The sequence below is a fragment of the Nannospalax galili genome, unplaced genomic scaffold, assembly GCF_000622305.1.
Source record: "Nannospalax galili isolate Female #2095 unplaced genomic scaffold, S.galili_v1.0 scaffold528, whole genome shotgun sequence".
In the NCBI taxonomy this organism is placed as follows: Eukaryota; Metazoa; Chordata; class Mammalia; order Rodentia; family Spalacidae; genus Nannospalax; species Nannospalax galili.
Window position 1 is genome coordinate 603,964 of NW_008359681.1, and position 12,671 is coordinate 616,634.

The following is a 12,671-nucleotide window of genomic DNA, read 5'->3' on the forward strand; positions in this document are numbered from 1 at the left end:
TATTTCCTCAGAGTTGAGATGCTAGAAAGTGCTAGATAAAGGAGGCCCCTCCCTTTTTAGATGGTTGCCTTCTCCTGTACAGATCTGTATCCTATGACCATGTCGGTCATATTAGATTAATGCCTATCTTGATGACCTCACTTTACCTTAATTTCCTCTTTAAAGACCTTGTCTCCAAATGTAATCACCCACTGGGCTATTTCAGGGGTGTTAAAACTTCAGCATGTGGGCTGGGGAGATGACTTAGAAGGTAAAACACTTGCTGTGTAAGTATAAGGACCTGAGTTCAAATCTCCAGAATGCATGTAAAGCTGGGCACAGAAGCACATGTTTGTAATCTTAGCACTCTTGTGGTGAGATGGGAGACAGAGACAAGAATCCTGGGAAGCTTGTTAGGGCAGCTCATGTGGGGCATGCAGCAGCGAACAACAGAGGCCTTGTCTCAAGGCAAAGGCCATGCTCGAGGTTGTGCCCTGACCTCCCCTTGTGTACTACACGCTTGTGCACGCATGTATGCATGCACATACACACACACAGAGGGAGACAGAGAGACAGAGAGACAGACAGAGGGAGAGGGAGAGAAAGGGAGAGAGAGAGACAGAGACAGAGAGAGAAATAAAAACCAGAGAGAGAAAATCAACATCAACAGGTGAATTTTCTTTTTTCTTTTTTATTTTATATGTATGAGTGTATTGCCTGCATGTGTATAAGTGCACCCGTGTTGTGAAATGCCTTCAGATGTCAGAAGAAGGTGTTGAATTCCCCTGGAACCAGAGTTACAGATGGTTGTTAGCCACCATGTAGGTGTAGGGAATTGAACCTGAGTCCTCTGTAAGAGCAGCCAGTGCTCTTAACTGCTGCAATGAAATTATTTTTTTAGATAGGATTTTGCTATGAAGCCCTATATAGGGCCTCTTTATGTAGCTCCAGCTGGCAATGTAGACCACACTGGCCTTAGTCAGAGATCAGCCTGCCTCTGCCTCCTGAGTACTGAGATTAAAGGTATGAGCTGCCACTCCTGCCTTTTTGTTTTGTTTTTTAGTTTTTAATTTTCATTATTTTTGACTCCAGATAAGTATGATCACCTTAGAGCAAATGGTGACTTGATTGTATTTTTAAGTATAACTGATTCATTCAGCAAAGAATCATTTAGTGTTACAAAAATAAATGTATGCTTTTTACCCTCAAGGAATTTAGACAGGAAAGTGTACAATTAACCAAGGGGCCACTTCACCTCACAGTGCTCAGAGGTAGAGGAAGGCACAGAGTGCTGAGGGAGGAGGGGGATGCAGGGAGACTTCCTGGAGGAGCAGAGGCTTGAGATGGGTTCTGGTGTATAAGCAGGACGTGAGGAGGTGGCTAGTCTGAAGGAAAATGAAGACTAGACAGAAAACCAGGATGAGAAAGCTGGAAATCACATACTCAGGGGACTGCAGTTGCCTACTTCCTGCTTAGCCTGCAGCAAAGGCCACCTGAGAGATGGTCCAGGAGGGAATAAACACCTGTGAGAACATGAGCAGTGTCTGCACCATCAAAGTCAGCACCCTTTTTCAAGAGTTAGGAAATTAAGAAAGGACTTTAATGGCACACGTCTGTTTTCAGGATGCTGAATTAAGTCACTGTAAGGAGAGTAACCACCTGAACAAGGTCTTCTAGCTCCATTCCTGGCCTTTGTCACAGAGAAAGATATAGAAGTGTAGACAAAATGACCTTCCAAGATCAGTGGCTGCACTGAGTCTTGAACTCCTGCTAGAATCACAGGCAGCCACTCCTGGGTATCCTGCCCTTTCCAGCCTCATGACAAAATTCCCCCACACCTCTGCTCTGGGAAATGGTTTGTCTTTGGAACCTTATCCAGACCACTCAAATGCTACTATACATAGTCTTTTTCCTAACTTAATTATAACTTAGTCCTAAAACAATATTCAGAGGGTTTTTAGAAGTCATTTAAAAAAAATTGTTGTCCAGCTGCCTAAGAGAGCCTGGCTTCCAAAAGGAGACAGTGGAACCACAACATAATTTACTCTGAGAAGAGATTTAGAAGCCCATCCTGCCACTTGGAAGGATTCAGATTTCCCCTTTTAGTACTGCCCTGGCTGTGTCTCTGTGTCACAGCAGGTGCCAGCCATCTTCCCATGGGTTAGCCATCCAGGCCTCCTGACATGATTAAAGCCTCCATGCAATTTACCTTACATCTTGGGAGTAAGGAGCTTTATATGCTTGAATTGGTTGGATTTTTGGTGGTGGTGGTGGGTTTTTTTATACAGAATTTCCCTGTAGCCCCAACTGGCCAGAAACTCTATGCAGACCAGTCTCACAGAGATCCTCTTGCCTCTGCCTCTGAGATTGAAGGCATGTACCACCATGCACAGCTGAATTGGTTGTTTTGATTGATGTTTGTCTTGTATTTTTTATTACTTTTATTTTATTTATTGATTTTTTTGTGTGTACTTCATACAAAACATCTCAAACAATCTTAATCATCTTTATACCCCCATCCCCACTTGCATCCTCCCCTAGCACCCCCCCCCCACTGGAGCCCATATATTCTGTCATCCCTGTTACTGCCCACTGTGCTGTCAGTGCCCCCAGCCGTTCCCCAGTGCAAGTCCATCCTCTGAGACTAGTCAGTCTATCTAGAGTCCCTTGTTTTAGGAAGATAAGCTCTTCTCCATCCTACAGCAATCAGTTGCCAACATTTCTTTAGATAAGATTGGGGTCTGCTGTTGATTTTCCAAGTTCTATGCTGGGTTACTGTCTGCCTGAGTTTGCATGGGACTTGTATATGCTGATACCTATGCCATAGAATCATATGAGCAGGTTGCCAGAAGCTTGTAGTACTCTGTTTCCATAAGATCATGCACATCCTCCCTGGCTCTTACAGTCTCTCCACCCCCTCTTCCTCAATGGTCCCTGGCCTTGGGTGGATGAAGTTTAATAAATAGGTCCTGTCCAAGGACCATTATTTAGCAGACTCTTGATCTCTACACTTTGGCCATTTGTGACCTTTTGTGTTCCTTGCCCTCTGCTACATGAGGGAGCTTCATTACTGAGAACCGATTCCTTAGTGTCCTCTTCTTTATCCCTGTTCTACATTCCATGAGCCCTAGGTGTAGAGGTTGCATTGCAGATGTGTCCCTTAGGCCTTGGAAATTTGTAGACAATGTCTGTGTATGACCAGTTGTGGTACTTGGTATTAGTCTCTGTCTGCTGCAAAATGAGCTTCTTTGATGAGTGATGACTGGGATGTTTGTTCAGGAAAGATGCTGGCCTGAGGAAGGTCTGTCATGTATTTGTTTTAAATATATATCTTAAGAATCTTATATACAGGGCTGGAGAAATGGCTCAGTGGTTAAGAACACTTTCCCCTCTTCCAGAGGACCTGAATTCAGTTCCCAATAGCCACAGCTGGCAGCGCACAGGTACCTGTAACTCCAGCTCCAGGGAATTCAACACCCTCTCTGGCCTCCGTGGTTACCCACACATATGTGGCCTACATACCCAGATACACATACAAATAAATCTCTTTAAAAAAAAAAAAAACAAACAGGCTAGTGCTCTATTCCAGTGTTCTGAGTTTAGGGAACAAGTTCATCGACTGTTCATGATTTCTAGAACTGGGTCAAATCCTCTGCGTTTTTAATTTTTAGAGTAAATAGACTGAATTTATTCTGCTGTTTTTCTACAGCAGACTTTGATTTCTTCCTTTTCCTCATTGTGTCTCTGAAAGTGCGATGACCAAGTACCCACTCATCCTGTAGGGGGGCTGGGCCTTAGGTTAGGGATAGGAGCTGATGATGCTGCCTATTACTTCAGGTACTCTCCCCAGGGATATCCAATATTTGGAGCCATGATAGGTGCCTTCAGTGTGCATCTGTGTATGTTCCCTGGTGAGAAGAGGGTTCATACGTTGTGACTTGGAGGACTTCATGTACAAACAGTTATGTTTTCTTCTAATGCTGAAGTACAACTGGAGGTGTCCACCTTCCAGTCCACAATTGATCAAACTGTCCTTTGAATCATTCACGGAGGAATGATTCCTCTGTAGCTGCAGATTGATCACATGTGACTGAGCCAGACTCTGGGGCTTCATAGGAGGCAGGTGCTTGGAATTTATAATGGGAGGGAGGCTTTTGAGGAAAGTATAAAACATCCATGCCGGGAGTGGTGGTGCACGCCTTTAATCCCAGCACTCAGGGAGGCAGAGGCAGGCGGATCTCTGTGAGTTCAAGGCCAGCCTAGTCTACATAGTGAGTTCCAGGACAGCTGGGGCTACAGGGAGACCCTGTCTCAAAAAGACCAAACAAAACAAAAGAAAAAAAACAAACCCATCAAGGCCTATGGGGAAGTCCTCTAATTCTCTGCCTTCTAGGTTGACATTTTCTTAGGTGCTTCTTTTTGTCACTTATATTTAGCAACTATAATTTCATCATTTCCTCCCATGCTGCATCAAGCTAAGTGCTGGCATCCCACAGGTGCACTTAAGAAAGAGTGTGGAAAACTCACAGAGGGTAGGATGTGTATCTGTTATAAGTGTTATTGCTTAGGCTTCAAGCAAAGCAAGAGCTTTGGTTTTAAAAGTGTGAGACACACAGGTTGAAAGATAAATGGACTAGGCTTCTCCCTAAACCAAATCTGAACACTCTGTGCCTGTCAGGCTGATTGTGAATATCTGTGCTTCCACCCTTAGAAGGTGCTGTGGGAAGGGAAAACTTACTTTTCCCTTTGAGCTCATGACTCTGAAATTGCATATATCATTGCCAGTTCGCCATCAAGGGAGGCCAAGGCAGGAATTCAGGGCAAGAACCTGGATCATAGACCATGGAGGAACACTGCTTACTGGCTTGGTCCTCTGGCCTGTGCTCAGTCTGCTTTCTTACACAACCTAGTACCACCTGCCCAGGGTGGCACCACTCACAGTGGGCTGGGCCCTCCCACACCACCCGGCATTGAAGAAAATACCCCCACAGATATGGCCACAGGCCAGTCCAGTAGAGAAAATTCCCTAGTTAAAGTTCCCTCTCCCCAGGTGTGTCAAGTTGACAACTAAAGCTATCCAGCACAGTCCCTAAGCCAAAGTCAATCCATCAGCGCCCCATTTCCCCCAGCAGCAAGTCTGCCTTAGCATCTGCATCACACTCAGTCATTGGCTGGTGACAGATGATGCAAGGCAGGGTAGTCAAATGCAGCCATAGATTTCAGAGCACAGCGCACAGGGCTGGCGGGGGGCGGGGGGGGTCCTGCAGAAGGAATGCTTCCTACAGTTGGAGACCTCGGGCTCCTTTCTCAGGGGCCAGCTGTGGAGAGAGTGAAATAAATGTGGATTGTGGAAGGAAAACTGATTTCATGAGTGGAAATTATGAGAAGAAGAAAAGTTCAAGAAAATGGACAAAAAGGGTAATCATGTCAGATTCTGATAAGGGGAAATACCTAGACTGTTGGTAAATATCACTGGTGGATTTCTCCTCAACTCTGTTACTTCTGTAGTTCATTAAACCCAGGAAAAAAATGTATATTTATGAAAAGCCTTATTTATTGTATTTCAGAGCAGTAAAACAACCCATAGAAGAGAAGCCTGTAACTAGAGAGTGGCAGAACCCAGTAAGGAACCCAGAAGTGAACATTTGAATACTGTTCTGAGTCCTCACCAATGAAGGGGCGATTTGGGAAGCATCAACTATGTACACATAGACCACCTGTATGGTGTGGGAGAGCCCACCAGCAGGTCACTGCAAAGCCCTGGCTCTAACAGCAGTGCTCACAGGGGTGTGCCAGCAAGGCTGCGGTCTTCAGAGAGCACTCACTCGGTTGAGCAGCCAGCAGAATGACACATGGGTATCATGCTTACAGCAGGGCAGGGGCTGGGTGCACAGCAGACTGGCTAAAGGAGGCTGGTCCTATGAGAACAGGTGCTGGGCAAGAAAACCCTCACAGGCAGCATAATGATGACATGAAACCTCATACCAAGCCGTGGCCAGTAATTGAAGTTCTGCTTGCCTGGGAAGTCTCTTGGCTGTCCCACGGTTCTCTCCTCAGACAACAGCTGTAGAGCTTCCAGTTCAGTTTATAGTAACCTCCGTAAAACATCTAATTACCTGGATCTTTATTACCTTTAAATGAGTATCATACCTCATAAAAAGGCTTCAGTTTGTTTTATTGTCAAATTAGGATATTTTACCATAGCTGTTTATTGCTTCTAAGAGAGCTTGCTACAGCCACCAAAGGCCTGTAGTTAGCATTTCCTGATCACTGAAAAGCTTTGCTGAGGAGTTGATATGTATAATGTCCATTGTTCATTGACTGGTTTTTAAAATACAGACTTACTATAGAGATTTTTTTCTGTTGAGGGTAGAACATAATGAATTTTTTACTATTTTAATTTTATGTGTATGAATGTATTGCCTGCATGTGTGTAAGTGCACCATGTCGCGCAGTGTCCGTGGAGGTCAGAAGAGGGCATCAGACCCCTGGAACTGGCATTAGGGAGTTGCTAGCCGCCATGTGGGTGCTGGGAATCGAACCCAGGTCCTCTGTAAGAACAGTCAGTGCTCTTAACTGCTGAACCAACTCTCCAGCCCCAAAACATAATAAGTTTTATGTTATCAACAGTTCAACTTGAATAGTCAACATCCTGCCACTCTTTCTGTGTCCATTCCACACTTAGTGAGTCATTACTAATGGGTAAGGGGTTTTAAAAAGTGTCACTACTACACAATTATGAAGTAAAATTAATAATATGTCTCATTATCACCTAACACCCAGTCTATATTCAGTTTACCCCAGGTGTCCCCAAAATGTCATTTTATATTTCATTTGGCTGAGTCCGAATCTTAAAAAGTCCACATACTCTATTTAGCTGGTGTGCTTCTCAATTTTTTTTTTAAATTCTCAAACTGTTTTCTTTCCATCTGTTTGTTTTTCAATGTAGGGTATGTTGAAAAACATGGGTAATTGTCCAGCAGAATTTCCTATATACTAGAATTGGCCAATTGTAACCTCACAGTATTGTATACTATGGCTGTTTACTCCCTGCATTTACTCTATGCATTTGTAGTGATATCTAGAAGCTTAGCTTGAAATTCTTTCTGGCAGGACTACTTCATAGCTGGATTGCTATATGGTATCAGGAATGTGTATGTCTGGTAGTCCTACTTTTAATAACGATATTGATAAATAGGTTTGCCAAGTGCCCATGCAATCCATGACAGAATTCCTCATGTATTTTCCTAGTGTTTGTAGCCACTGAGTCAGCACAATTCTGAAGGCCCAACAACATGTCTTGGGGTGCCATTTTTCCAGGAGTCCCCAGCTTGGGTAGTGAGCAGTCTTGCCTAACGGTTAGATGACCATTGCAGGGGTTCTGGAAGCTGGTCATCTGTTAGTGTACTCATCTCAGGATACAGGGTGGTTGGTTATACATAGGAAACAAAATCCCTTTGAAATTTCAAAAACAGCCCTTCCATTTTTGAGAGCAGGTTAAATTCATATTTTTATGACTTGATCCTGCCTCAGTGGGTTTTGAATTTAGAAAAATGTTCTTGCTGTTGATTTGGAAATTGAAATGGTTAAAAATTAGTACCTCAGGGCCTGGAGAGATGGCTCAGGGTTAAGAGCACTGACTGCTCTTGCAGAGGACCTGGGTTCGATTCCCAGCACCCACATGGCAGCTACGAACCATCCTTAACTCCAATACCAGGGGAATCTGAAACCCTCTTCTGACCTCTGCGGCATTGCATGACATGGGTGCACTCACATACATGCAGGCAATACACTCGTACACATAAAATAAAAATAATAAATAAAATATTAAAAAACCTAGTATCTCAAAATTTCATAATAGGTTATACTATTTAATGCATAAAATAATGCACAGTGTCGTGTCTGAAGGATCCAGGCCCTGGCTCCATTTACAAAGTATGACCTGTTTGAAGACATTCTAACTTAGCAGTTCTATAACAGGCCAGAATAACAATGGCCTAAGTATGACAAAAGACTTGGTTTTCTATTTGGAAAACTGTGAGCTGATAGACAATTTGGAGAGGAGAGCAGCTGGTTCCCCAAGGTCATTCAGGGACTCAACCTCCTATCCAGTTATCCAGTCCAGGGCATTACTCAAATCTCCATGGTGTAAAAACTGGCTCACCACCACAACACATTCCAGGCTTGGGAAAGAACAAGGAAAGCAAGCCACTCCTTTTAGGAGCATGGTCTGGAGGAGAAACCTGTCACTTTCTGCAGCCCATTGGACAGAACTTAGTCATGTGGCCCACATCTAACTGCAAGTTGGCCTGGGAAATAGACTCTAGCTGGGCAGCCATGTGTCCCTGCATTTTAAAGGAGTCCCATCACCAAACCAAAAAAGAAAGGGAAGGTAGGTAAAGGTCAATTAGTGCTTTTTTCTGAACTATTAATGTTTCCTCATTTTTACATGGTGGCAGTGCTTTTGTGGCTGTTAGAATTCGATGCATAAATGGATAAATGGAATATTTAATTGAGCACCATTCCCACTTCATTAGGAAATTTCTTTGTTTATGGGACCAGGGAAGAAGCATTGTGGTTTCACATAACAGAAAACTTTGGAGTCCTAGAAGATCTGGGTCTGAATCATTTGAATTGTGTGACTAAGCATACATTTGCCTACCCTCTCTGACCCTCTTTGAGATAAAGACTGAGCCATAGGGATCTTACAAAATCCGTGGAGGCGGGACCTGGATCTTTCTGACATGATACTGAACATGTTTTATGCGTTAAATACCAGAATCTTGAATGAAAAGTACCTAAGAATATGTAGTACAGGTGCCTGACATGTACATGTATAGTGACAGATGCAGCTAATTGCTAAGTAGTAATATATTTAGGTACATATTAGTGAGAAAAAAGATCATTATGTAAAGTTACTTGAAAGCAGACTCCTGCCATGCCCTTTATGCATGCATTCATTAATGTATGTATTTTTAGTTTGGATGCTTTGGGGTTAAGCTTGGCCAGTGCTTTCTAACAGGTCTCTGAAAGGGCTGGATGGGTAAAGGCACTTACCATCAAGCCTGCTGACCTGAGTTTGATCCCTAGACCCACATGGTGAAAGTAGAGAACCAACTCCTGATAAATGGTTGTCCTCTAACCTCCACACATACACTGTGGTGCACACATAAATAAAAAATAAATAAATAATTTTAAATAAAAAATATAAAAGGTTTCTGAGAGATATAAAAGGTTTTTGAGAGAATCATCAAAGATGCCTAGTGAATATGCAGGTTCCCACTCCCTTTTCCTGCTAACCTTTTGGATCAGAATTTCTATCCCCAGCCGGGGCATGGTGGCATATGCCTTTAATCCCAGTACTCTGAAGGCAGAGGCAGGTGGGTCTCAGTGAGATCGAGGCCAGCCTGGTCTACATAGCAAGTTCTAGGCCAGCCAGGGCTACAAGGAAATACTGTCTCAAAGAACACACCTGCCCCTCCCCACACAAATCTCTGTTCTCATTTGTATGAATACCACTACCCACAGTGGTCTTCATTGTGTCAAAACAGGTCCAAATATTTCAGCACTTATCTAATACAGAGTTCAAATATTATACTGCAGTTTGATATTTTAATTGATGTGTTAAATTCTTTCCTTGTGAAATTTTCATATTCAAAAGAATTGACGAAATAGTATGCAGAAACTTAATTTTCAGCAAACTTAGCAGGCGACAATAGGAGTGACTCATCTTATCTAATGTCAGACAAATTAGATTAGAACCTCGGCTTTACTTAATGGACTTAGAGATGAACTATCCCTACTTTCAATTGTTGCAACATAGAAAATACTAAATGTTTGTTTTCAATCCCTTTTAGCTTTTGCGAAACCAGCGATTTCCTGCTTCCTACCATCATGCAGTGGAAACTGTTGTGAACATGTTGATGCCACACATCACTCAGAAGTTTCGAGATAACCCAGAGGCATCTAAGAATGCAAACCACAGCCTTGCTATGTTCATCAAGGTATGGACCACCAGGGGGCCGGGGCACCAGCTGTGACTACAGCATGCTTTCTAAGGAGCTACCCAGCAGGGTGACCGCAGAGGTTCTCAGATAAGTAGCACCCAAGGTTCCACAAGTGTGGGCCTGAACTGCTGACACTGGTGTTTCTTTCCTCCACAGAGGTGTTTTACCTTCATGGACAGGGGCTTTGTCTTCAAGCAGATCAACAACTATATCAGCTGCTTTGCTCCCGGAGACCCGAAGGTAGGGTGGCTGTTGGGTACCGTTCTTTGCATCTGGCTGGCTACATCTGAAAATCCACTTGTTCCTCTCACTTCTCATCAGACTTCAGTCCCAGAGGCACTCTACTCCCCTCTTTGAAATACTAGTACTTATCTGCATTAATAAGTGTGTGGTATTAGGGACCAAATAGCCCAGAATGAAAAATAGATATACCTATTGGTTTTTTCTTTAGTACCTGAATAACTTCTCAATTGGAAAACCAAAAGTGTATGTCTTGTGAATTAGTTTATTTAACAAGACTAAAGAAAAGACCATGCAGCCTTTTTCTGATGGAATTATCTGTCTTTTTTCATTGTACTTCGGCTTACTAATTTTTAAATTAGTATTGAGTCTCTGTAACTATAAGCTACCTGAAATCCTTTATAGACAGAAGAGAAGCATAAATAACATATTCCCTAAAAGTCAGTGAAGACATTGTTTAATGAAGTATGTTCTCTGTTTTCTGACCAATCCCTGCAGCCATCCTAAACTCTGTAAAGGAATGAAACATTTCAGTTCCTATGGGTCAAGGAGCTAGCACTAATGGCCTGGGTGTTTTGTTTCTAATTATATATATATGTATGTATATGTATATGTATATATATATATATATTCCTATGTGTAATATCCAGTGAGAATTTTGTGACTATAGACATTTTTCCTGCAGACCCTCTTTGAATACAAGTTTGAATTTCTCCGAGTGGTGTGCAATCATGAACATTATATTCCTTTGAACTTACCAATGCCGTTTGGGAAAGGCAGGATTCAAAGATACCAAGGTAATCTGACTTCGCGGGTGTTCATCTTCTCACAAAGAGAACCATTCATTTTTAATAAGAAAAGCATTGGTTCAAATATTATAATTTGGTTTTTTTCATTGATGGGTTAAATGTTTTTCTTCTTTTGTAATTTCCATTTCCAAAAACATTGTTAAAATAGTATGCAGATACTTAACTTTTCAGCAAACTTACCAGACTACTTTACAGATCATACCAGGTCTGAAATTTACTTTTCTGGGCTTATCAGACATATATATCATGACTTTTTCCTTTAAAAAATGTTTATGCTTGAATGACAGAAATCCATCTTATTTACTGGACTTTATTTTTGTTTCACGTTCCCCTTTTTCTTATGGATTAGCTTTTCTTTCACCAACTGTGGAGTCAAATGACACTCATGTAGGTAGGTGTGGGCACCATGTTTGCTTTCTTGCATTTTCCTCCTGTAAAAAATAAAGAATGCAAGTGACCCCTGAGATGCTTCCATATGCTCTTCATTCGAGCCTTTCTGTTCGCTATGGTCAGTTTTGAAATACCCGATGAATGGGGGAATTTGTTTTCCACATAGCTAAGACATCGCTGTAACATCCCAGGGAGACACTTTGCTCCTGGGCCACTAGATACTGGGTGTTATTTTAAGAAACAGAACAAACGAGCCTTGCTTCACTCTCAAAATGCATCCACCACCTTCACAGCCCTTGATCACCGTGACAGCAGATGCTTAAAGCAACATGGCTTTTTCATGAGCTTTTTATGTTTGTATGTTGAGTCTTTATGAACTGCTTTCAATCCCCTTTAAGTCTAAAAGAGAGTTGATCTCAGACAGCTTTTCTCTTCACTGAAGGACTGAAGGTGAATTAGTTTGTCAGATCATGCACTAACCTTAAGGCAGACACACTTAGACCATAAATCATTTTCTTCTCTGAGAAGTTTACATGAATTCAAGCTGAGAAGTCTGGTTTGCATAAACTGGGTTTAATAAGGAACTGAATGTGATTGTTCTGGAAAAACAAATATTCTTTCTATTGCGAAAGAACTCCCTAGGACTTCAGACAGTACATTGGAGAGATTTCTAAGTAACTATCAGATATGTGGTACAAGTCAAAGGAGGGTTCATAGGATCTCCACTCATAGTGGTTATCAGTCTAACAACTCAGTCCTCTAAGCTTCCTGACCAGTTTGCTGCTCTTATTCACCCTCCCTTAGTAGAGTTCATGTTTGCATCTCACTTCCCGAGGAGGGGCTTTCAGTTCTGACGTGTAGCTTGCTGATGAGTTTGGGTCAGTGCTTTGACTATTTCAGTTTTAGTTTGTGTTAATTTTTTATTTGCTTTTTAAGGTCTGGAAATATTAAGAGGAATATTTTAGAAAATATTACAAAAATTACTCAGTAAAAGCAGAATAAATATGTTATGTGCTTATGTTAGTCATTTAAAATATGTTGTGGAACTGAAGAGGTAGCTCACTGGTTAAAAGCACTGGCTGCTCTTAGGAGGACCCAGGTTCAATTCTTAGCACCCACATGGCAACTAGCAACCATCTGCAACTCCAGTTCCAGAGGATCTGACACCCTCTTCTGGCCTCCATGGGCATCACACTCACATGGTGCATTTACATACATGTAGGTGAAGCATTCATGCATATAAATT

General features: G+C 42.2%; 1 protein-coding gene across 30 annotated transcripts in view; it reads left to right on the forward strand.

Annotated features, from left to right (window-relative positions):
• Dock9 (dedicator of cytokinesis 9) overlaps nucleotides 1–12,671 on the forward strand; it is a 333,922-nt gene that overhangs the window by 241,043 nt on the left and 80,208 nt on the right. For all 30 annotated transcript variants that reach the window (XM_008823583.3, XM_029558890.1, XM_017795710.2 and 27 more), the window contains exons 28-30: nucleotides 9,837–9,983; nucleotides 10,143–10,226; nucleotides 10,912–11,023. In XM_008823583.3, coding sequence (XP_008821805.1) covers nucleotides 9,837–9,983; nucleotides 10,143–10,226; nucleotides 10,912–11,023 — 343 coding nt within the window. The remainder of the gene's footprint in view (nucleotides 1–9,836; nucleotides 9,984–10,142; nucleotides 10,227–10,911; nucleotides 11,024–12,671) is intronic.